General features: G+C 39.0%; 1 protein-coding gene across 2 annotated transcripts in view; it reads left to right on the top strand.

The window, feature by feature from the left end:
• The first annotated feature begins 11,220 nt into the window (after positions 1-11,220).
• Positions 11,221-25,863, top strand: part of DDX4 (DEAD-box helicase 4) — a 76,762-nt gene continuing 62,119 nt past the window's right edge. For both annotated transcript variants that reach the window (XM_042233781.2, XM_027980068.3), the window contains exons 1-3: positions 11,221-11,259; positions 12,299-12,375; positions 19,828-19,888. In XM_042233781.2, coding sequence (XP_042089715.1) covers positions 12,304-12,375; positions 19,828-19,888 — 133 coding nt within the window. In that variant the 5' untranslated portion in view covers positions 11,221-11,259; positions 12,299-12,303. The remainder of the gene's footprint in view (positions 11,260-12,298; positions 12,376-19,827; positions 19,889-25,863) is intronic.

The following is a 25,863-nucleotide window of genomic DNA, read 5'->3' as shown; positions in this document are numbered from 1 at the left end:
TTTCAAGCTGAGAAAATATTTTTAGGCAAGGCTGAGAAGTGTAAAAGGAAATGGTATAGAATGACATCAGCAAAGATAGCTGAATAGGGAACTTGAAAATTGTCCCTCCCATAAAAGCAATGAATAAGCTGGCAAAACTGTCAGAATCAACTTTTTTGGGTACTCTGGAATCTAATAAAGAAAAATTACAGCAACCAGGGGAACGCTTAAGGAGAGACTGCTAAATTTTGGCAAGAGAGCTGTATGATCATCTCCAGCTTGTCTGTGGCCTTGAAGACAGCAGCCCACATTCCTGGCTTAGGTTGACGGTAACACAGAGGGCAACACGGACCTGAATCTAAAGGATTCCACAGCAGTCCAGTGCTAAGGAGTCCCTGCTTTTACTTCTGAGAGCCCTTGTTCAATTGCTGGTAAAGGAGCTAAGATCCCACAGGCAGTGCTGTGAGGGCAAAAAAAAAAAAAAAAAGAGAAAGAGAAAAAGAGTTGTAATTGTGTGTTTTGACCTATCTGGTGGTTCCCTAAAGGTTTGGCTCAAGGCTGTCCTGGAGCCTCCCCAGGACTGAGGCAGCTAGCTTCCTAGGCAGTGTTTGTCAAAAGGATTTAAAATATACTAGCCACTGCCATAAGGGTACAGTATAACAGATGAGACAAACAATAAGCAGGCCAAAAGCCTGGGAAGGAAGAGGCTGGGGGAACAGATACTTGGGGAATAAGGGTTTTGAAAAGCTTCCTCTTATTCTGGGAAATCTAGAAGGCCACATGCCTGCCTTGGTCTAGACACATACTCAGAAAAGACCTGAGAATACCCTGTCGACCTAAGCTCTCACTTCTGGTTGACTTTTAGAGTTGGTGCAAGGAGGAAGTGAAGACTACTGCAGAACTGTAAAGTATCTAACTAAGCATTGAAGGAGTGCCCCAATGACACAACTAATTGGCAAGCACTGGAAGAGTTTTTTTGAACCTTGATTGTTTATTTTTATTTTTTGCTTCTAGGCATTTAATAAAGACATCTCTGCTAAATTACTAGGTGACCACCAAGCTAATGGAATGGAGTGATCATGCAACAAGGAAGGCAGACTTTATAGAATTAGCTGACTGGTAGTTAAATCTCCTTGAAAAAGACCCTGATGCTGGGAAAGATTGAAGGCAAAAGGAGAAGAGGGCAGCAGAGAATGAGATTGTTATTAGACAGCATCACCTACTCAGTGGACATGAGTTTCAGCAAACTCTGGGAGACAGTGGAGGACAAAGGAGCCTGGCATGCTGCAGTATATGGGGTCACAAAGAGTCAGACATGACTTAGCAACTGAACAATGGCAGTTAAGTCTAGAAGCTTGATCATATTTAAGCTTGATTTTTAAAATCAATTCTTTATAAGTGGTATTGTGTACTTCCTATCATATTAGGAAGCACATTTCTGGAAGTCTCATTTGCGATATTAAACTACTCAGTGGGCTCAAATATTTTCTCTTTCAAAATTCTCCTTTAGCTTTTCACCATTCTTTGATACGGAGAAAGCAATGGCAACCCACTACAGTACTCTTGCCTGGAAAACCCCATGGATGGAGCAGCCTGGTAGGCTGCAGTCCATGGGGTTGCTAAGAGTTGGACATGACTGAGTGACTTCACTTTCACTTTTCACTTTCATGCATTGGAGAAGGAAATGGCAACCCACTCCAGTGTTCTTGCCTGGAGAATCCCAGGGACAGGGGCGCCTCGTGGGCTGCCGTCTATGGGGTAGAACAGAGTCGGACACAACTAAAGTGACTTAGCAGCAGCAGCAGCAGCAGCCATTGATGATCATCTGCTAGATCAGAGGTTCATGTCACCTTTAGTGTCTGAGTAAATTTTTCTCAGTGTCCTTGTTTCCATTTACTAAGTAGTTAGGTCCAAACAAGGTAATATGTGTTTATGCCCTAACAATTTTAACCATTTAAATAGATATGTCAATTAAAAGAAAACTATTTTATTTTATTTTTAAAGAACCACAATTGCTTACTAATTGGGTGTGTATACCTATTGGGCACTGTGTAACTGCACAAACCTGGAAATCAGATGGGACATCACTATCTTCATGTCCTGTCCCACACTGGATTTTGCACGACACTTACTTGAGATCATAGCAACTGTTGCAAAGTCAATTTTCCAAAGATGTGATGTTAGCCAAAAGAATTAGCTTGATCTGATGTTAAAACTGTGAAGTATCTCAAGCTGGTTCACATGGCATCTGACAGATGTTGCCGTGTTTACTAGCATGTGAGATGAGTGCAATTGTGCGGTAGTTTGAGCATTCTTTGGCATTGCCTTTTTTTTTGTATTGGAATGAAAGCTGACCTTTTCCAGTCCTGTGCCCACTGCTGAGTTTTCCAAATTTGCTGGCATATTGGCACTTTCACAGCATCATCTTTTAGTGTTTAGATTGTTACAAAATTATGCATATCCGCTGAGGCAGCAGCAGCTCAGGGCTTCCAGGTGGCACTAGTTGTAAAGAATCTGCTTGCCAGTACAGGAGATGCAAGAGACGGAGGTTCGATCTCTAGGTCGGGAAGAGCCCCTAAAGTAGGAAGTGACCACCCCTCCAGTATTCTTGTGTCGAAAGTTTCATGGACAGAGGAGCCTGGCGGGGGGGCTATAGTCCATGGGGCTGCAAAGAGTTGGACATGACTAAGCACACACACACAGCAGAATTCCCATCACATTCAACATTCCTCAGACAGCTGCCTCAACTCCGGTGAAGTACTTTGGTTAACTGTCCTTCACATAACTCTTTTACCTTGTAATAACCTTAGCCTGATTATTTCTCTTCTCTCTGTCACTCATCAAGTACCTCATGACTGCTTAATACTGATGGATCACCCCCTGAATTCTTATAATGATCTAAAGGAAATTCCACTGTGTAATATTTCTTTCTCATGATTTACTGATGGTTCTTATTTGAAAGGTGACAATGGAAAATATTGTGTTGGGTATGCTGTAACAATTCTTTTTGATGTTGTTGAGGCAGCATCTTTATCCATAACTACTTCAGCCCAATACACTAAATTATATGCTCTTACATGGGCTTGTACTTTAGTCAAGGACAAAACTGCCAATATTTATACCGTTAGTAGACATGTTTTTGAAGTAGTTCATGATTTCAGAATGTGGAAACAACATGGCTTCCTTCTTCCAGTGGAAGTAAAATTTTAAGTGTTGGTTATTTAAAAACTGTGTTTTGGACCAAATAATAATCCAGTCCTGCTGAAGAGTCTAAAATTCCCACTCTTCACTACTATATATGAATTAAACAATTAGTATACTGACAAAATAATAGCCTTCATGAATCAATACTGGTGGGGAAACAACAAGGCTGCAAAAAGTGCCTACCTCACTTGTCTCACTTGTTCAAAATACAAACCTGGGAAGCTGGTTTGTATTACATCCTGGACGATTTAAATTGCATTGTGGACCATCTGAGGTCTGGCAGGTGGATTTCATACAAGTTCCTCCATCTAATGCATATAAGTATGTTTTAGACATGGTTTATATGTTTTCACACTGGACTGAATGAAGCCTTTCTTTGAAGACAGACTACTACTTCTTCTGTGGTTAAAGTCCTTTTGAAAAAGATCACCCCTACCTGGGGAACTCTTCTAGAACTATGAGGAGCCCATCTTATTGGCCAGGTACTTTGACAAGTCTGTGCTGTTTGGCTGGCTTTATATCACTTTCACTGTGCTTACCATCCTTAGTCCTCTGGTTTAGTCTAACACATGAAGGGTGTTGTTAAGATTCAATTGGCAAAATTCAGAGAGGCCTAAAGCCTTGCTATGATTCCTCTAAATCTCACATCCATTCCTTTTGGAATTTATAAGCTCTTAGATATAGTCACAATATATTCAGTGAACTTGGCTCCTGCTTCTTTTGATGCACAACTGATAAAAGGAGAGGAACTCCAGTATTGCAAATGCATAATGGCTTCTATTAAAAATAACCATGTTTTGGTAGATCAGTCTTTTCAAATGGCACCCTTGGGGGACAAAGACCCTAAGTGTCATGACTTGCAACTTGGAGATTTCATTTATTAGAAAAGATACATCCAGAAGAATTCTCTCCAGTCTTGTTGGAAAGCCCTTTATTGAGTACTCCAAACAACCTTTGTCCCTCCAGACACCAAAGAATAAACTCTTGGATTCCTGAGCTACACCTAAAGAAAGCACCAAACCCTGACTGAAACTGCACGTCGTCTGGTGACATGAAAGTGAAGATTTTCCAGAATTGAAGCAGATGACATCTGATGAGACAACTTTCCCTAGATATGTAGACCAGGCCTGTTGGAAGTTTGCTGCCAAACCTTTGATAATGGCATAATACTTCAGAAGATCTCTGATATAATTATTTTGTTAACAGGACTTTAGATAAAAAGTGCTTGACAGTCTTCCCTCCTTCCCCTCCTTGTTATTCATATTTGACATTAATGGGTTTCCAATCTAACGTGAGACACTATGCCCAGTAATGGTCCTTTGTGACATTGAGGGACAAAAAGCTGTTAAAACGAGAAACCCTGACTCTTGATCAGCAATGCTTTCAGAGAAAAATCCTGATCAAAAGGGGAAGATGTAAAAAATTAATGAACAGAAACCTCAGTTAAGTAGAGTTGGGAGACCAGAAGGGGGAGCTCTTGTAACCTGTGATGATAATAGAACCCAACAGGAAGAGGAAAGACTCCTTTCCTGACAAGGACTCAGTGAAAAGCCATGAGCTGTTTGTTTTAGTCATGATCTTTATGTTTGTGCACTGGACTGAAGACTTTCCTTGAAGACAGACTACCTCTTCTGTGGCTAAAGTCTTTTTAGAAGTGGTTATCCCTACCTGGGGAACTCCTCTAGAGCTATGAGGAACCCATCTTATTGTGCAGGTACTTTGACAAGCCTTTCTCCTTTCTATAAAAGTGTTCTCCTTCCTTTGCCATGCCAGGGCTTGCATGTGGGTTGGGATGGCTGCCGACCCCAAACTGCAGCTCTCTTCTGATCCTGAATAAACAAATCTTTGCTGGAGAAATATTTAGCAGTGTTTTTGTTTCAAGTCAACATTAGTCTATGTGCTAGCATGTGTACTGCTGATGGGTTTGTCATAGTTGCTAAGTTTTTTTAGTGGGCAGAGTAAGGAAGTCTTTGTGTTGTAAATTTTTTATTTTTTTTTTAAGGAGATAATATATCATGAGTTCATACTGATATTTCTAGTTCAAATTTGAGAGTATAGGGTTATTTCTTAACCTCTGCTTTTCTTTTTCAATTTCTTTTCTCTCACACTGAAAAATCTTACTTCTTAAACAATAATAACTTAATTATGTACCAGTTTATTACTGACAATATGAACTACAGAATTGGTGGATTTTATGCAGTATTGTTTGCCTTATGATATATCTCACTAGGGACATATGGTCAAATTACTATATTTTAAAGCATTTGAAATACATTTCTGTGTGGTTAAGCCACTAACTAAATACCCATTTAAGTGCATTTGTTTTTTTGCATTAACTTTAAAGATTGCCTTTTTAAATTTTGATTTGATTTAGTTTTATAATTTTGTATAACAATCACATGGTTTCACAATCAAATCCACTCATTCAGAGAAGTCTGACATTCTTCTCCTTCTTCACCTATTCTCTCTTAGTCATTTTATAATTTTTGGCTTATCCTTCCATTAAAAAATATATAAGCAGATATATCTCTTTAGATAGAAGCCAGCATACTTGACCTAACATACTTGACTACACTAAAGCCTGTGACTGTGTAGATCACGACAACCTGGAAAATTCTTAAAGAGATGGGAATACCAGATCACCTTACCTGTCTCCTGAGAAACCTGTATGCAGGACAAGAAGCAACAGTTAGAACTGGACATGGATCAAAAGACTGGTTCAAAATTGAGTATGTCAATATCAAGGATTATATTGTCATCCTGCTTATATAACTTCTGTGCAGAGTACATCATGTGAAATGTCAGGTTGGATGACTCATAAACTAGAACCGAGATTGCCTGGAGAAATATCAACAACCTCAAATATGCAGATAGTACCACTCTAATAGCAAAAAGTAAAGAGGAACTAAAGAACTTCTTGAGGAGGGTGAAAGAAGAGAGTGAGAAGGCTGGCTTAAGACGCAACATTCAAAAAACAAAGATCACAGCATCTGTTCCCATCACTTCATGGCAAATAGATGGAGAAAAAATGGAAATAGTGCCAGATTTTTTCTTTGGCTCCAAAATCACTGCAGACAGTGGCTGCAGCCATGAAATCAAAAGACACTTGCTCCTTGGAAGAAATGCTGTGAACAACCTAGATAGCATATTAAAAAAAAGCAGAGACATCAGTTTGCCAACAAAGGTCCATATAGTAGAAAACTATGGTTTTTCCAGTAATCATGTAGGGATGTGAGAGTTGGACCATAAGGAAAGCTGAGCACCGAAGAATTGATGCTTTCAAATTGTGGTGCTAGAGGAGACTATGAGAGTCCCTTGGACTGCAAAGAGATCAAACCAGTCAATCCTAAAGTTAATAAACCCTGAATATGCACTGGAAGGACATTACATTGATACTGAGCCACCAAGAAAACCCCTGGTCACTTCTTTGAGTCTCATATTTTTATGTGACTCCTGTATGTATGAAATTAAAATTGTTTTTCTCCTTTTGTTTAATGTCAGCTTAATTATTGGGCCAGCCAAAAAGTCTACAAAGCAAGAAGGGAAAAGTTTTCTGCCCCTTCAACTACATGGGTGGATGTTTTGGTCTGCTATTGAAGGATTTTGGGCTTATTTCTGGTTAACTTTTAGTTCTGCCGTTAATAACTTTGTGGAAACAGTGACAGACTTTATTTTGGGAGGCTCCAAAATCACCTAAGATGGTGAATGTAGCCATGAAATTAAAAGACGCTTGCTCCTTGGAAGAAAAGTTATGACAAACCTGCTGCTCCTGCTGCTAAGTCACTTCAGTCATGTCCGACTCTGTGCGACCCCATAGACAGCAGCCCACCAGGCTCCCCCGTCCCTGGGATTCTCCAGGCAAGAACACTGGAGTGGGTTGCCATTTCCTTCTCCAATGCATGAAAGTGAAAAGTGAAAGTGAAGTCACTCAGTCGTGTCTGACTCCTAGCGACCCCATGGACTGCAGCCTACCAGGCTGCTCCGTCCATGGGATTTTCCAGGCAAGAGTACTGGAGTGGGTTGCCATTGCCTTCTCCATGACAAACCTAGACAGTGTATTAAAAAACAGACACATTACTTTGCTGACAAAGGTCCATCTAGTCAAAGCTATGGTTTTTCCAGTAGTCATGTATGGATGTGAGACTTGGACTATAAAGAAGCTGAATGCCAAAGAATTCATGCTTTTGAATTGTGGTGTTGGAGAAGACTTTTGAGAGTCCCTTGGGCTTCAAGGAGATCAAACCAGTCAATCGTAAATGAAATCAATCCTGAATATTCATTAGAAGGACTGATGCTGAACTGAGGGTCCAATACTTTGGCTACCTGACATGAAGAGCTGACTCATTAGAAAAAACCCTGATGCTGGGGAAAGACTGAAGGCAAGAGGAGAAGGAGATGATAGTTGAATAGAGGAGAGGATGTGATAGTTGGATGGCATCATTGATTCAATGGACATGAGTTTGAGCAAGCTCCAGGAGATGGTGAAGGACAGGGAAGCCTGGCATGCAGCAATCCATGGGGTTGCAGAGTTGGACACAATTGAGCAAATGAACAGCAGATTTGTCCTTTTATATTTTTGTTAGTGTATCTTTGAGATAAATTCTAGAAGTAGGATTATAGGATCCAGGGGTAAATGCACATGTGATTTTGCTAGATGTTGTCAAATTCCCTTCCCTCAAGGTTTAGGCCGTGGAACATCCCCAACAGTGATGTAAGAGGGTGCCTGTTACCTCGAAGCTTCTCTAACAGGGTTCATTATCAACATATGCACTGATGAATGTATCTAATATATACTAAGCTATTAAATAAATACACTAAAATGACTATCAAAATGAAAATTGTCTATGAGTTGCCTAAAATCAGTGGTATGAGTACCACACATTCATAAACACTGCCTTAGCCATTACTTGAAAAATAGTTATTTTGGCCCCTCTGAACCCTGCTTGGTATGCTGAAAACCCCTGTCCAAGTTGCTTTCTTCCTTAGATGTTTCACTAGTACAAGATGCGCTAACTGTCTGAGACATTATAACCCACTCCACCTTGTTTCTGTGTTGATTTATAGGGCTCCAACCTGGAGTATTTAATTTTTTTTAGCCTATTGTATGCTTATGCACATAATATAAATATTCTCAATATTTATAATACTTAAAGATGAACATCTAATTCTCCCCCACGTGAGGTAATCCATTTTTGTACTGTTTGTTGTTGTTCAGTAAGTCGTGCCTGACTCTTTAGTGACACCATAGACTCTAGCCCACCAGGCTCCTCTGTCCATGGGATTTCCCAGGCAAGAGTACTGGAGTGGGTTGCCATTTCTTTCTCCAGGAAGTCTTTGGACCCAGGGATTGAACCTATGTCTCCCGCATTGGCAAGCAGGTTCTTTACCACTGAATCACCAGGGAAGCCCCACGTACTACTGGTAGATTAAAAGAATTTTTAATAGAGTTGACATGGTGCAAGGCACAGTACACATCAATTAAAAAATCATTACTTGAATAATGTGGAAAGAATGCTAAGAACATAAAATCTCTATCAGTCATCTTTATATGCATTACTTTGAACTAACTACATTGATTCCAAACTGGGAGACAGCTTTGAGGAAAATCTTCTCCTACCTTATTATAGGGGATTTAGGGAATTTGGTGGAGAAGGAACTGGCAACCTACTCCAGTGTTCTTGCCTGGAGAATCTCAAGGATGGGGGAGCCTGGTGGGCTGCCGTCCATGGTGTTGCACAGAGTCGGACACGACTGAAGCAACTTAGCAGCAGCAGCAGCAGGGAATTTGGAGAAACATTACATAAGCTTTCCAGGGAATCTTTTGAGATAAGAATGTTAAGGTTTAAATTCCATTGGTCATTGCCATTCTTGTCACTAGAATGTTCCTTGAGAAGCTAATTTTACCTGGAACATTTAGCATAATACCTGGCATACAGTAGGTGCTCATTTAAAGCCTATTTAACTAATGAATGAATCCATGCCTTTTCCATACATTGTGATTTATTACTACCAGTAACTTAGGATCTGTTAGTGAGAACAAGAAAATAGAATACTCTTGCCTGGAAAATCGCATGGATGGAGGAGCCTGGTAGGCTGCAATCCATGGGGTCGCTAAGAGTCGGATAGGACTGAGCAAATTTACTTTCACTTTTCACTTTCATGCATTGGAGAAGGAAATGGCAACCCACTCCAGTGTTCTTGCCTGGAGAATCCCAGGGACGGGGGAGCCTGGTGAGCTGCCATCTATGGGGTCACACAGAGTCGGACACGACTGAAGTGACTTTCTTGAGACACCCATTAAGGAGCAAGTGTTTACTAAACCGTGCTTGTCTTTTTTCACTGTTTATGTTCAATTTTTGAATTGCATGATTTTTATCCATTGTTTATCCTTTACTCAATACTGAACTTTAGTTCTCATCAGAATGCACTTTTTCTTAACCAGCAGCTCTCAAGGATTATATTGAGTGTTTCATAAAGGAACTATTTCATTGCAATACCTGAAAGCACAAAAATTTCTTCTAGAATTAACAGCAGATAATGTTTGCCAAGTGTTTTTAAAAATAAATGCTCATTTTAGAAAATATTTCCAAGCTTTCCATTCCTAAAATAAAAAATCTAGTTGGTTATCATTCTATTTACACAATTTCGTATCTTGTTATTTTCACTTAATACATATTTTCCCACAACATAAAAAATGTTGAAAGAACATTCAATTCAAAGTGAGTAAAAATACATCAGAAGAAACTGTGTACAAATTCAGAGCATCAGAAAGAGTGTTGGTAACTCTCCCCCATAGATATACAGTTGAAAGTATAAGATGCCTCAAGAGTATGATGTAAAAATTTTGTTTAAAAATAGAAATTATTAAAAATGAAAAAATAAAAATTATAAAAATATTCTGGTTTCACTTTTGTTAAATGTAATCTTTTAAAGATAATTTACCTTGATAATAGTCTGACAACTAACTAAATAAATCTGCTAACTAAATAAATCCTTTTTAAGGATTCAAAGAAAATAAGTATTTTTAATTAAAGAGACCAATAATGATGGTTCTAGAGATGGAAAGTATAAAGTGTTCCATAAAGTACCTCAGCCTCTATGCCTGAGTGTCAGACTGTTTTGGGACTTACATTTCTGAACTATTTAGGAATTTATTAAAAGATTCAGAGCATGGAAAATGATGAAAATAAAGCCAAAAATAAAAATGGTATTTTTTCCAGCGGTCTGTTGTTACGCCTTTCGGAGGGATGGGAAAATATGGAAAGTTTTTCCTGACTTTTTGTGGGACAGAACAAACACTAACCGGTTGATGAGTGGAAGTCCGAAGTACCTTCGGACATCCTTAGGTTTGGTCAGTAAGTAGGGCTATAAATAGGTGGGTCACAAATCAAATGAACGAACTTCACCAGCACAATTTACTTCTTTCTGGATCAGAGGGTGCCCAAAGAATTCGACCTCTAGCTCTGTAAGACAAGTTACTGTCTTCACAGCCTCCTAGGTATCGGCCTGACAGTTTCATCCTTCGGTCTGGGAAGAAAAATAAATACACCACCGCCCCCGGCCTCAGCCGTACTTTGTGGTACCTGGGAACCCCCTGGATGTGAAGCAAGCACCTCAGAAATAGAGGCCAACTGCCAGGGACTGCAGTAGGCAAAAAAGGAGAGAAAGCTTAAAGAGGTAGGTAGGAGGACGTTCTAATTCCTCTTCTAGTTTAAACTTTGACTTGCAGTGCTTACATAGGAAAATTCTATAGCCTCTCCAGATCGAGGACCTCGCACAAGCATCCAGAGAAAGTGACCCACGGTCAGCCGTGTACCCCAAGGCCTAACGGGCCATTCTGTCCGGAACGTAATGGGTCAGCGGATGGCGGCCTCGAACGCGAACGCGTAGGGTAGGAGAGGCGGGAGATGGGGGCGGGACGACATGGCTGCCTGATGCTGATTGGCTGATGGAGCTCGTCGCCTGGTGCCATTTGTTGTTGGATCAGCGCACCAGACGCAGTCTGCGTCCTGCACGTGCAGCCGTTTAAGCCGCGTCAGCGCCTGTGAGGACCCCGGGAGAGCAAGCTGCGGAGAGGTGAGTGGGCCGCCGGCTCTTTTCCCAGTACGGGTTTCGTCCCAACGCTCTGGGCTTCCTAGTAGTAGCTGGACTTCGGGCCAAGTGAAGAACTGTTGGGGTGGGTAGGGGTTTGAAGCCGTCCTTTGGGGTCTTTCTGCTTCCTGCCGGAGAGTCCAGTAGCACGGTGCGTGTCCGAAATCTGGAGTTGAGGCCTGCAGGAAAGGTGAAGGAGCATTTTTGACCACCTGGTACTACACCATCCGTGTTCAGATTTTTCTCCGAACACGGATGGTTGTAGAACTACTCGTGTATACACTCTCTTTCGGGAAACTAGTTGTTTGTTGGAGACATTCGGGCCACCTAATCACCCCTTCCTTCCCTGCCAAACTTCAAGGCCTTGAGCCCTGGTCAGTCTCCCCCTCCCCCGCCAAAGAAACTAAATAAACCCCACGCGAAACGTCGTACCCAGTTTTGAAGGGAGAAATCTTGAGTAGTATCTGAAAAATTTCCCCTCCCTCTTAATATTCAGTAAGACGTATTGGGAACCCTTCGGTGAGAAAATAAATTCTATCAACAGATTTTGGGGAAAAGCCTAAACTTCACCGGGACATGGTGGTTGCTAGAGTGATTAGATAAGTGGTTCAACTAATTTTTTAAGGTAAAAAATTGGAAGTCGCTCAGTAGTGTCTGACTCTTTGGGACCCCATGGACTATACAGTCCATGGAATTCTCCAGGCCAGAATACTGGAGTGGGTAGCCATTCCCTTCTCCAGGGGATCTTCCCAACCCAGGGATCGAATCCAGGTCTCCCGCATTGCAGGCGGATTCTTTACTGTCTGAGCCAAAAGGATGAATATAAATGGTATCTCTCGGTAAGAAATAAAACTTTAATTGCCCTTTCTGCAAAAACTTTTGGGGAGGAACAACAGTTAATTGTGTAGTTTGGAGGTATATGTGTGAAAAGATGATTTATGCTTTTAAAGGTACAACTCTGATCTCTGATTCTGACTGAGCCTAAATGTGCATGTTTGTATTTTTATAAAAACTGAACTGGAAGCCACCATGGGAGATGAAGATTGGGAAGCAGAAATAATCAAACCTCATGTGTCTTCCTATGTTCCTGTATTTGAGAAGGTAATAAAATTTAAAGTTTGTAGTTATTGAATGCTACAGATTTTATCAAAGTTGAAAATCTCTATGGTGAGAAAGTTCATCTGTGGTGGGAAGCATGCATGCTGTGCTTCTCCACGTGATTGTTATTAACTGTCTTATAGGGAATGATGAAGCATGCTAAGCCTCAAATAGAAGAAAACAGTCTGACATAATTTAATAATTAAAACGTAAAATGGGTATAATATTATTAGCAACTTAATTTAAATCTCAATGATTTAGAACTTATTGTGGGTGAAGGCAAGCTTGTGTTAATGTGGTTGAATGGCTCTGAGATACAGTTGTATAGAAAATGGAAAAAAAAATTTTGTTTTTGGGTGGCAATTTGAATTCTGAAAATTGGTTTTATACAAGCAGGGCTCTCAAAATGAAAACATTGGGCTGGTTCAGATGGTAACATCAGTTTGATCTTCAGATGTACAAATCTGCAGATCTTTTCCCTCAATAGCTTTTTAAGAGTTACACTGTAATTTAGATGAGGGGGTTATGGAGTGGGTTTTTGAATTTTAGTTTTGACTTTAAGATGGTGAACAGAGTCTGCTTTGGAAGACAGTGTATTTAATGGATTGCTTTTACGTAAATGTTATCTACTTGAAAATGTCTCCAAAAGTCAGTTTGTTTTCCTTTTAGGATTTCCAGTTTGTATTTATGTTAGTCAATTCTGACACTTTCTATTTCAAGTGATGTCTTAGTAGAAATTCTTAATTTACCCCAAAACATAAGATTTAATTCTTTGTCTGTCTTGAATTTGGTCTGTTTGCATTTAAAGTTTAGATTAAAATACCTAAGATGTTAATCTGAGTTTATCATGTTTCTTGCTTTGGGACTTATTTTAGAAATAACATTTTTTTGTATGTTATCTTTTTATAGTCATCTTTATGTTACAATATCATAAAATATTGTAAAACTAAAAGAGGAGAAACATTACCTAACAGTCTTGCTCACTAGCACAAATGCTCTGTTGAGGTTTTAGTAAATTTTCGTCTATATTTCCCAAACACATTTTTATATGGATTGTAATGATTGTACATAATAGCAATTTTTGATTTCAGCTTTTTCACTCTTCAGCACTAGCTATTCCATATTACTAACTTCCTAAAAATAATTTTTTATGGTTATATAGTATTTAATGGACTATAACTACCATACTGCTAAGTCACTTCAGTCGTGTCCGACTCTGTGCGACCCCATAGACGGCAGCCCACTAGGCTCCCCCATCCCTGGGATTCTCCAGGCAAGAACACTGGAGTGGGCTGCCATTTCCTTCTCCAATGTATGAAAGTGAAAAGTGAAAGTGAAGTCCCTCAGTCGTGTCCAACTCTTGGCAACCCCATGGACTGCAGCCTACCAGGCTGCTCCATCCATGGGATTTTCCAGGCAAGAGTACTGGAGTGGGGTGCCGTTGCCTTCTCCAATAACTACCATAACATAATTAATTTTCTGTTGGTAGAAATTAAAGTGTTATCTTTGCTCTGTAGTATTGTCATGAATATCTACAGTTTATTATTTAATTTGGGAGTATTTTTTTCCAAAATGGAATTACTTGGTCAAATAATTTTTTATGGTTCTTTTTTTCCCAGGTTCTTGGTAGATTTGTTCTAATAACACAGTTTAACTCACAGGTACAGATGTTCTTCCACTTAGACTTGTCTAATTTTTACTTTTTCTTACTCTGAGATTTTGTCTTCACTAAGTATTATTCAAACGGTATACTGCACTGTAGCATGTTGTGCATGGTTATTGCAAAGGGTATCTGAAATTGAGGATGGTCAACTGTCAGGCTTCCAGATTTACCTTTTGGGAGTCTTTGTGCTATTCAGTAACATACTTTGTTTCTTGATATTGGTCATACTGATTAAATATTAATTATGTCAATATTTCTATCTTACGATTCATAGTACATATCTGTGTGGGGCCAATTTGTAGTAAATTTTTTGCATTTGTCCACAAACTTAACACCTGGTGCTAGATGTGCAGTTAGTAATTTGACCTACTTGACTTGAAGGAACATGATGCATTCAGTGGCTTTGTTTGCTTGTCTTTGTTGAATAAGCTGTGTAGAAGCTAAGAATGAACACATGACATTTTTATGTAGGAGAAATCTGAGGTCTTTTCTTCAGCCTGTTTTCTTTTAAAGGCCCCATTTGATTGGTTGGTCTAATTGGGTTTCTGTTTCAAGAAGTGACTGGGTTTCCCTTTTGTTCAGTTTGTATTGGCTGTGAGATCATCTTGGATTGGTAATAATATCTGTGATCAGCCTTTTCTTAATTTAAAAAATTGGGAGTATGGTTGATTTACAGTGTTGTGTTTCTGCTGTACAGCAAAATAGGTCAGTTATACATATACATATATTCATCATTTTTTATCTTCTATTCTTGTATAGGTCTATACAGAGTATTGAATAGAATTCCCTGTGCTATTCAGGAGGTTCTTATTATGTGATAAACCTTTTCTGAACGCTTCTAAGGATCCTTCTAAGGAGATTTAGTATTAACACAAGCTTATATAATTTTGAACTAACAGGTTGCTCTTCTGGTAGTTTTTAGAACCAGTGCTAGTTTTTGAAGTGAGTGTACCATGCGGGGGTAGAATAATAAAAAAATGTGAGGTTGAGAAATATTTGGTAATCTCGCAGTTACAGTAGTCCAGAAATGGTTAGGCATTTGCACATTGCGTGCACCCTTGTTGGGGTGAGAGATGAAATGGATGAGCGTGATGACTGTAACAGGATACTGAGTTTGCTTGCTAGTTGTAATATTTCTTATTGAATGACCGATGAATCTACACATTCATCTCTTCTGTCTGATCTTTTTGCCTTTTTTCTGGTGTATTTCAGAAGGCATATACTCTTGTGATTAAAGTGGAAACTGCTTAAGATAATTAGTCCATTCACAATTATCATTTTGAAATTTATAATGTTTGAAATAATGTTGTTTTAAAATTTCTAAATTGGTTCACTTGGATAAGTAAAGAGGTTATAAAAGTTTTATAGCTAAATGTTCTAAAAATAGGTAATGTTAAGACCTAAGACTCATTCAACAAGTTTTTTTGAGCCTTATTAGATGCTGGAGCTAGTGGTGAACATGATAGATAAGGGGCTTGCTGGTATGGATGTTGTATTTTACTGGAGGAGGCAGAATAAGCACATTAAAAATCACATACTAATAGTGAAACGTATTAAATAATAATTTAATAATAATAGTAATAAAAGAATCAGGAAACTCTCTGTGTGTGAGGGGGAGAGGAAGAAAATTGGTATGGGTAGATTTAGATCATATGGAGAGGAAAATATTCCTTGAAACTATGACTCATAAGCCGGAGACCTGAAAGAGTCCCAGTAACACATGATGTGCAAAGATCCTGAAGAGGGAACAAACTTGGGGTATCAGGACAACAGGAAGAAGTACAATGTATTAGTTGCCTATAGATGCTGTAATCAATGATCACAAACTAGATAGCTTACAGTTCAGTTCAGTCCCTCAGTCGTGTCCAACTCTCTGCGACCCCATGAATTGCAGCACGCCAGGCCTCCCTGTTCATCACCATCTCCCGGAGTTCACTCAGACTCAGATAGCTTACAGTAACAGAAAAATTTCTCTTATAGTTCTGGAGGCTAGAAGTTAGAAACCATGGTCTCAGCAGTGCTATTTTCCTTCAGTAGGCTCTTGGAGAGAATCCATACTTCTTTCAACTTCTGGTGGTTATAGGCAGCCTTGGCTTGTGGCTGCATCTCTTTCTGTTGTCTTCACTTGGCCTTCTCTGTGTTTGTGTTAATACCCTTGGCCTTTCATAAGGGCACTTGTGATGACATTTAGGGCCCACTTGGATAATCCAGGTTAATCTCTTCATTTCCAAATTCTTAGTTATATTGGCTAGAACTTTTTTTTCAAATAATATAACACACATTTCAGAAACTAGGGCTTGATATCATTGAGTGGCCATTATTCAGTCTCCTATAGCTAGTATAGAGCTATTTCAAATCCTAAAAGATGATGCTGTGAAAGTGCTGCACTCAGTATACCAGCAAATTTGGAAAACTCAGCAGTGGCCACAGGACTGAAAAAGGTCAGTTTTCATTCCATTCCCAAAGAAAGGCAATGACAAAGAATGTTCAAACTACCACACAGTTGCACTCATACACGCAGAGTAATGCTCAGAATTTTCAAAGCTAGGCTTCAGCATAAACTGAGAACTTCCAGATGTTCAAGCTGGATTTAGAAAAGGCAGAGGAACCAGAGATCAAATTGCCAACATCCTTTGGATCATAGCAAAAGCAAGAGAAGTAAAAAAAAAACCTACTTCTGCTTCATTGACTATGCTAAAGCTTTTGACTATGTGGATCACTTCAAACTGTGTAAAATTCTGAAGGAGATGGGAGTACCAGACCACCTTACCTGCCTCCTGAGAAACCTGTATGCAAGGCCAGAAGCGACAGAACCGGACATGAAACAATGGTTTGGTTCCAAATTGGGGAAGGAGTACCTCAAGGCTGTATATTGTCACCCTGCTTATTTAACTTATATGTAGAGTATATCATGTGAAATGCTGGGCTGAATGTAGCACAAGCTGGAATCGAGATTCCTGGGAGAAATATCAATAACCTCAGATATGCAGATGATATCAGCCCTGTGGTTGAAAGCGAAGAGGAACTAAAGAGCCTCTTGATGAAAGTGAATGAGGAGAGTGAAAAGGCTGGCTTTAAATTTAACATTAAAAAAATGAAGATCATGGCATCTGGTCTCATCACTTCATGGCAAATAGATGGGGAAACAATGGAAACAGTGAAAGACCATTTTTCTGGGTTCTAGAATCACCACAGGTGGTGACTGCAGCCATGAAATTAAAAGATGCTTGTTCCTTGGAAGAAAAGCTATGACCATCCTAGATAGCATATTAAAAAGTGGAGACATTACTTTGTCAACAAAGGTCCATCTAGACTAAGCCATGGTTTTTTGAATAGTCATGTATGGATGTGATAGTTGGACCATAAAGAAGGCTAAGTGCCAAGGATTGATCCTTTTGAACTGTGATGTTAGAGAAGACTCTTGAGAGTCCCATGGACTGCTAGGAGATCAAACCTGTCAATCCTAAAGGAAATCAGTCCTGACTATTTTGGCTACCTGATTTGAAGAGCAGACTCATTAGAAAATACCCTGATGCTGGGAAAGACTGATGGCAGGAGGAGAAGGGGATGACAAAGGATGCAACGGTTGGATGGCATCATGTGACTCAATGGACATGACTTTGAACAACAGAGGTTGTAGATGTTGAAGATGGTAAAGGACAGGGAGGCCTGTAGTGCTGCAGTCCATGGGGTTGCAAAGAGTTGGACATGACTGAGTGACTGAGTAACAACAAATATCTAGTATGGCTAAACCATAGTAAGATAAGGCAAGATTTGTAGAAAATGAAATCTGAGAAGGAAAGAGAAAAGGAAGAAAGGGAGAGGACCCTGGAGATACAGGTGGACATATAGTTGCTAGGACTAGATGGGCTGGATATGGGGAACTCAAGAGTGATGCTAAGTTTTTTTATTGAAGCAAGTAGATGGATGATGGTGCTCTTTACTGAAATGGGAAATATGTGGAAGATGAACCAATTTGGGAGAGAAAAAATCAAGAATTCTGTATTTGCAGTGTTCAATTTCAGATGCCTAAGAAAAGATTTAAGTAAGGATAGTAGTCAGTAGTTGTTGCTTAGGAGAGGAATCAGAGCTGTAGGTACAAATTTGGGATTTATCTATTTTAATAGGATTTAAATCTGAGAGTGGGTAAAGTTGGATGGAATAAAACAGACTTAAAGAGCTCTGCCATGAACTGTGGGGCACTTTGACTTTAAAGGTACGTTAACTGGGGAGCTGGCAAAGGGGACTGTGGAGGGAGTGGCCATGGGGCAAGAGGAAAACCTGGGAAGTATGTGTTCCCTAAGCCAGAGAGGGAAGTAGATAGCCTGTTGTTTCAAATGCTGCTGAGAGCTCTGGCAGGATGAAGCTTAAAAGTAGTAATTTTATTACATAATATGCTTACTATAAGCTTTTTGAGTGCAGAGGTGAGGATGGAGGCTAGCAAGAGTAGCTTGAAGGAAATTGGGAATGTGAGAAAATAGAGGCAGCAAATGTAGACAAAATTTTTTGCCTACAATGGAGCAGAGAAATGATGCAGTAGCTGGAAGGGAATATGAAATTATTTTTAAGGTAATGAAAAATGTTAAGGATTTTTATGATGAAAGATGAATTCTACTGAAAAAATTTTTTTTCTTTTTTTGTCAAAATTTGCCTTAGAGGGTATGTGGGATGTTAAATTTCATCTTCTGAAGATTGTTTGGTAATAATAATTTTTCAGTTGTTTGGTACCAGGGTGTTTCATTACTTTTTATCAGTTACATGAAGCTGAGTGTTACAACACTTATAAAACTAACCCTTTTGGGGGCTCTATTCATCCAATAGTATTTTGGATACTAGAAAAGAAAAAGTCTTCAGTGTTTCACTTTAAATCGGGAAAGCCGGATTATTTTTCTGGTTTGTCTTATCGTCTATGGTAATCATAAATTGGAACTTTTTACTGTAGCAGTTATCAAAATCTCAAGCCATTTCAAGGATTTTATTGTATGTTTTTAGTAAGTTAGAAAAATAATTGAATGTCTTTTGAGTTTTATAAAGGTAGTTTTTTTTTTTTTTTTGGTGGAAAGGGAAGTATGCTTTATTTTGGATTCTGTAGGGTGAGGAAGGGTGGACTCCTGTCCAAAGGCCTACTCCCCTCATCCCTGCCCCACCACTGACAACCACTGGGCAAGAGCTTTTTTTCAAAGTCAGTGTATTTTGTGAAAGAAATTTTGGAGCAAAAGTATTACATGAAGATGTTAATACCTACCTTGGTGCACTCCTTCCAGTTTTAGGTTTAAAGAAACTTATTTGACAAAAAAAAATGTGATTTTTCTAATTCAGTCAGTTAATTGAAGTGTTACCTGTAAACTTTAGGTCACTTTTTGTTGGAATTATTGAATTTGATTTTGAAGAATTTCAGAGCTTAAATTACTGAATTTGATTTTGAAGAATTTCAGAGCTCTGTTCAAAAGTTTTGCCTTTAGTATCAGAAACTTGTTTGAGAGGAAGCAGCCTGTTACATACCTAGATGAGTTGAGGATGGCTTTTTTTCCAATAAAACTTTATTTCTAAAAACTGGTGGCCCACCAGATTTGGCTTGTGGCTATAGTTTTCTGACCATTGTTTTAAGTAATATATTAGTATGCTGTACATACAATTTTAAAGTGAAGATGTTTTAGAGTAGTTAATAAAGGAACATGCAGTGACCCAGGAAATCTTACATCCTCTAATTGTCTTGTTCTGGACAAAACCCAGTTGTTATACTCATTTTTATTATTCAAGGTAGAAAACTAATCTTTTCTTTTTTCTTACAGGATAGGTATTCTTCTGGAGCAAATGGAGACACTTTTAACAGGACTCTGGCTTCATCATCAGGTATGTGTTAAGGCAAAAATGCAGAACTGTTTTTAGGTTAAGGGCTTCATCCAGTGGATGAGAAGCAGACTAGTAGATACCTTGTCAGGGAAGTTTCTTAATTTTCTAGTGAGACATTCCGGAGAAGGCAATGGCAACCCACTCCAGTACTCTTGCCTGGAAAATCCCATGGGCAGAGGAGCCTGGTAGGCTGGCATCTATGGGGTCGCTAAGAGTCGGACACGACTGAGTGACTTCACTTTTATTTTTCGCTTTCATGCATTGGAGAAGGAAGTGGCAACCCACTCCAGTGTTCTTGCCTGGAGAATCTCAGGGACAGGGGAGCCTGGTGGGCTGCTATCTATGGGGTTGCACAGAGTCGGACACAACTGAAGCGACTTAGCAGCAGCAGCAGTGAGGCATTCTGGCTTGAATATTTTGGGTTGGGAGCCTTTTAACAATTAAAGGAAGGGAGAGAAGAAAGAGTGTAGTATTACAGAATGTATCTTTGATTTAGTGGGTTTGCTGTAAAACTTTTGCCCAGCCTGGAAGTTGCATGTTTGGCGTTCAGGCTGCTATGGGAATTCCTGATATCAGGATTCCTGATATAAGCCAGTAGGAGAGTAGACTCGGGTGTTGAAGCAGGTTACAGTGATGGTGACCTGTCAGGATAGCAACTATTTAAATCAAACTCATATCAAATTAATACACATAAATCCCTTGCGTTTCCTATATACTAACAATGAGAAAATAGATGTAGAAATTAAGGAAACAATCCCATTCACCATTATGTCCAAAAGAATAAAATACTTAGGAATAAATTGACCTCAGGAAACAAAAGACCTATATTTAGAAAACTGTAAAACACTGATGAAAGAAATCAAAGATGACATAAATAGATGGAGACATATACCATGTTTGTGGATTGGAAGAATCAACATATTGAAAATGAGTATACTACCCAAAGCTATCTACAGATTTAATACAATCCCTATCAAGCTGCCAATAACATTTTTCACAGAACTAGAATAATTAATTTCACAATTTGTATGGAAACACAAAAAACCTCAAATAGCCAAAACAATCTTGAGAAAGAAGAATGGAACTGGAGGAATCAACCTGCCGGACTTCAGACTATACTATAAAGCTACAGTTGTCAAGACAGTGTGGTATTGGCACAAAAACAGAAATATAGATCAATGGAACAAAATAGAAAGCCCAGAGATAAATCCATGCACCTATGGACACCTTATCTTTGACAAAGGAGACAAAAATATACAATGGAGAAAGGACAATCTCTTTAACAGGTGGTGCTGGGAAAACTGCTCAACCACCTGTAAAAGAATGAAACTAGAACACCTAACACCATACACAAAAATAAACTCAAAGATATAAATGTAAAACCAGGAACTGTAAAACTCCTAGAGGAAAACATAGAACACTCTCTGACATAAATCACAACATGATCCTCTATGACCCACCTCCCAGAGTAATGAAAATAGAAGCAAAAATAAACAAATGGGACCTAATTAAACTGAAAAGCTTTTATACAACAAAGGAAACTATAAGCAAGTTGAAAAGACAGCCTTCAAAATGGGAGAAAATAATAGCAAACAAAGCAATTGACAGTTAATCTTAAAAATATACAAGCAGCTCAATACCAGAAAAATAAATGACCCAATCAAAAAACGGGCCAAAGAACTAAACAGACATTTCTCCAAAGAAGACGTACGGATGGCTAACAAAGACATGAAAAGATGCTCAGCATAACTTATCAGAGAAATGCAATTCAAAACCACAATGAGGTACCATCTCACGCTGGTCAGAATGGCTGCTATCAAAAAGTCTATGAACAATAAATGCTGGAGAAAGTGTGGAGAAAAGGAAATCTCTTACACTGTTGGTGGGAATGCAAACTAGTACAGCTGCTATGGAGAACAGTGAGGAGATTCCTTAAAAAACTGGAAATAAAACTGCCATATGACCCAGCAGTCCCACTGTTGGGCATACACACTGAGGAAACCAGAATTGAAGAGACACATGTACCCCAGTGTTCATTGGAACATGGTTTACAGTAGCTAGGACATGGAGGCCACCTAGATGTCCATCTGCAGATGAATGGATAAGAAAGTTGTGATACGTATACACGATGGAATATTACTCAGCTATAAAAAGAACATATTTGAGTCAGTTCTAATGAGGTGGATGAAACTGGAGCCTATACAGAGTGAAGTAAGTCAGAAGGAAAAACACCAATACAGTATATTAATGCATATATATGGTTTAATTTAGAAAGATGGTAACAGTGACCCTATATGCAAGACAGCAAAGGAGACAAATATAAAGTACAGGCTTTTGGACTCTGTGGGAGAAGGCGAGGGTGGCATGATTTTAAGAGAATAGCATTGAAACGTGTATATTACTATATGTGAAACAGATGACCAGTCCAAGTTCAATGCATGAAACAGGGCCCTCACAGCTGGTGCACTGGGACAACCCAGAGGGATGGGATGGGGAGGTACATGGGAGGAGGGTTTGGAACAGGGAGACACTTGTACACCCGTGGCTGATTGATGTCAATGTATGGCAAAACCCACCACAATATTGTACTTAGCCTCCAATTAAATTAATTAAAAATAAAATATTTTAAAAAAGATAATATGAGCCTCTTTGGGATCTGAAAACTAACTTAGGGAGGTCCTCAGCAAATAAGAGAAACAAATCAAAATAGGGAACTGTTGTTTTTCCCTTATCACTTGTCTCCATCTTGTTTGCCTACATTTTTTATGAAGTTGAGAAGATAGCTGGAAGTGGTAGGACCTGGGCTAGAAAATTAAACTCATGACAGTAGTCTTTGATTTTAAGTTCACAGCAGGCTGATATGCTACTTCTAGTATTTTTTCAATTAAAAAATATATATAGCAACAAAATTTACTGTATTAACCATTTTTAAATGTACTGTTCAGTGATATTAAGTACCTTCATGTTGCTGTGCAGCCTGACCACAGTCTACCTCTGAGACTTTTTCACCTTCCCAAACTGAAATTTCATACCTAGTAAGCAATAACTCAACAATCACTCCTCTCCTCAGCTGTTGGCAACCATTGTTTACTTTCTACGAATTTAAGTTACTGTGAATTTTCTGTGAATCTCCGTGACCTTGAGTAACTGCTTCTTTTAAGCCTTGCTGTCATCAAGAGAGGGGCTTTCTTGGTGGCTCAGTGGTACAGAATCCACCTGCCTAATGCAGGAGATGTGTGTTCAATCCCCAGTCAGGAAAATCCTCTGGAGAAGGAAATGGCAACCCACTCCACTATTCTTGCCAGGGGAATCCCATGGACAGAGGAGCCTGGTGGGCTACACAGCCCATGGAGTTGCAAAAGAGTCGGATATGACTTTGCAACTAAAACAGCAACTAATGTAAGAAAGAGGGCCTGGTGATACCAGGTAGTTTCATTTCTCTCATCAAAAATTTGTGAATAAAGTAAAACATTTTTATAGTTAAGGGAGCTACTGGCTCACTGAAGCCTGTCCTAATGTGAAAAAACCTATGGAGAGGTAGTTTATAAAATGTAAAAGTGGGGGTGGGGGGGTTGAGAGAGTTCATCAGGTTAAAGCATATTTAATTCCCATGTTCACCTTAAGTTCAGAGTAATCCTCTTGATAGAAGGAAGTGAAGTTTAGACGAAATGCTTCTGTTATTGTCAAGATACACTTAGCTTTTGTAAACTTTTAAATGTAGCAGTTTAATATAGAATATCTTGATTCTCAAAAGTTTATGAAATTCCTGCCTGCTGAAACCCCAGCAAAAGGCTAATAACCATGTGTATGTGTATGTACTTGAAGTAGTCAAAGAAGAAAATTGGGTGAAAGTAGTCTATACTTAACATATCTATATGCATAGATCATTGTGTAATCAGAAGAAACCTTGTTCTGTGAGGTGTCAAAGATAACTTTCATGAAGGAATGAAAGTTTGAATCTATAGTATATTAAGGTGTAACATTACTTTGTAGTGAAGTCATCAATAAGTTGGATTGAAATGGCCACCAGCTAAAAACATGGACTTCTCTTAGCATTAGATCTTGAACGTTCAGACTAATGAAGTAAAATCAATAATAAAAAATATAGTTTGCCTGTTTACCTTCTGAATAACAAGTACTTTGGTATCTCTTTTTTAATTGATTTCTTTTTCATGAAAATAGATTTTCTTATTACAGAAATACATACCAGAGCAATGAATGCTATCCTAAGTTACTATCTAAATATTGCAAAAAAACAAAAAAAATTACAAAAAAAACAAAAAATGAAAAAACTTAAATGTAGTGGTGTAAAGAAAGAAAATAATCTGAAATCTTGACTTCAAGGTTTAACCGCTTTTGTTAAACTCTGTTTTGTTAAGTCTGTTGATTCTGATATTTTAGATTTCTTTCTTTTTAAAAAAAATTACTTATTTGAGTACAACAAAGTCTGCTCTGTTGCAGTGTGTGAGCTTCTCTCTAGTTGAGGCGTGTAGGCTCAGTAGCTTAGTTGCCCTGTGGCATGTGAGATCTTAGTTCCCCAACTAAGGATCGAACCTGTGTCCCCTCCATTGGAAGGCAGATTCTTTTTTTATTATTATTAATTTTAATTGGAATCTAATTACTTTACAATAATGGTGGTTTTTGCCAGACTACCAGGTTCATCTGTATTGCCAGTTATTGTAGTTCATTTATAATTACATCGTGAGAAACACTGGGCCGGAAGAAGCACAAGCTGGAATCAAGATTGCTGGGAGAAATATCAATAACCTCAGATATGCAGATGATACCACCCTTATGGCAGAAAGTGAAGAGGAACTAAAAAGCCTCTTGATGAAAGTGAAAGTGGAGAGTGCAAAAGTGGCTTAAAGCTCAACATTCAGAAAACGAAGATCATGGCATCACTTCATGGGAAATAGATGGGGAAACAGTGTCAGACTTTTATTTTTTGGGGCTCCAAAATCACTGCAGATGGTGACTGCAGCCATGAAATTAAAAGATGCTTACTCCTTGGAAGAAAAGTTATGACCAACCTAGATAGCATATTGAAAAGCAGAGACATTACTTTGCCGACTAAGGTCCGTCTAGTCAAGGTTATGGTTTTTCGTGTGGTCATGTATGGATGTGAGAGTTGGACTGTGAAGAAAGCTGAGTGCCAAAGAATTGATGCTTTTGAACTGTGGTGTTAGAGAAGACTCCTGAGAGTCCCTGGGACTGCAAGGAGATCCAACCAGTCCATTCTGAAGGAGATCAGCCCTGGGATTTCTTTGGAGGGAATGATGCTGAAGCTGAAACTCCAGTACTTTGGTCACCTCATGCAAAGAGTTGACTCATTGGAAAAGATTCTGATGCTGAGAGAGATTGGGGGCAGGAGGAGAAGGGGACGGCAGAGGATGAGATGGCTGGATGGCATCATTGACTCGATGGATGTGAGTCTGAGTGAACTCCGGGAGTTGGTGATGGACAGGGAGGCCTGGCATGCTGGGATTCATGGGGTCACAGAGTCGGATACGACTGAGTGACTGAATTGAACTGTTGTGTGAATACTATGTAATACAGTATGATTATACAGTTGAAGTAAGAAATAGATTTAAGGGACTACATCTGATAGGTTGCCTGATGAACTATGGATGGAGGTTCGTGACATTGTACAGGAGACAGAGATCAAGACCATCCCCATGGAAAAGAAATGCAAAAAAGCAAAATGGCTGTCTGGGGAGGCTTTCAAATAGCTGTGAAAGGAAGAGAAGTGAAAAGCAAAGGAGAAAAGGAAAGATATAAGCATCTGAATGCAGAGTTCCAAAGAATAGCAAGGAGAGAGAACAAAGCCTTCCTCAGCGATCAATGCAAAGAAATAGAGGAAAACAACAGAATGGGAAACACTAGAGATCTCTCCAAGAAAATTAGAGATACCAAGGGAACATTTCATGCAAAGATGGGCTCAATAAAGGATAGAAATGGTATGGACCTAACAGAAG

Source organism: Ovis aries, chromosome 16 (genome assembly GCF_016772045.2).
Source record: "Ovis aries strain OAR_USU_Benz2616 breed Rambouillet chromosome 16, ARS-UI_Ramb_v3.0, whole genome shotgun sequence".
NCBI classification, from domain to species: domain Eukaryota; kingdom Metazoa; phylum Chordata; class Mammalia; order Artiodactyla; family Bovidae; genus Ovis; species Ovis aries.
This window is presented reverse-complemented; position numbering and strand designations above follow the sequence as displayed.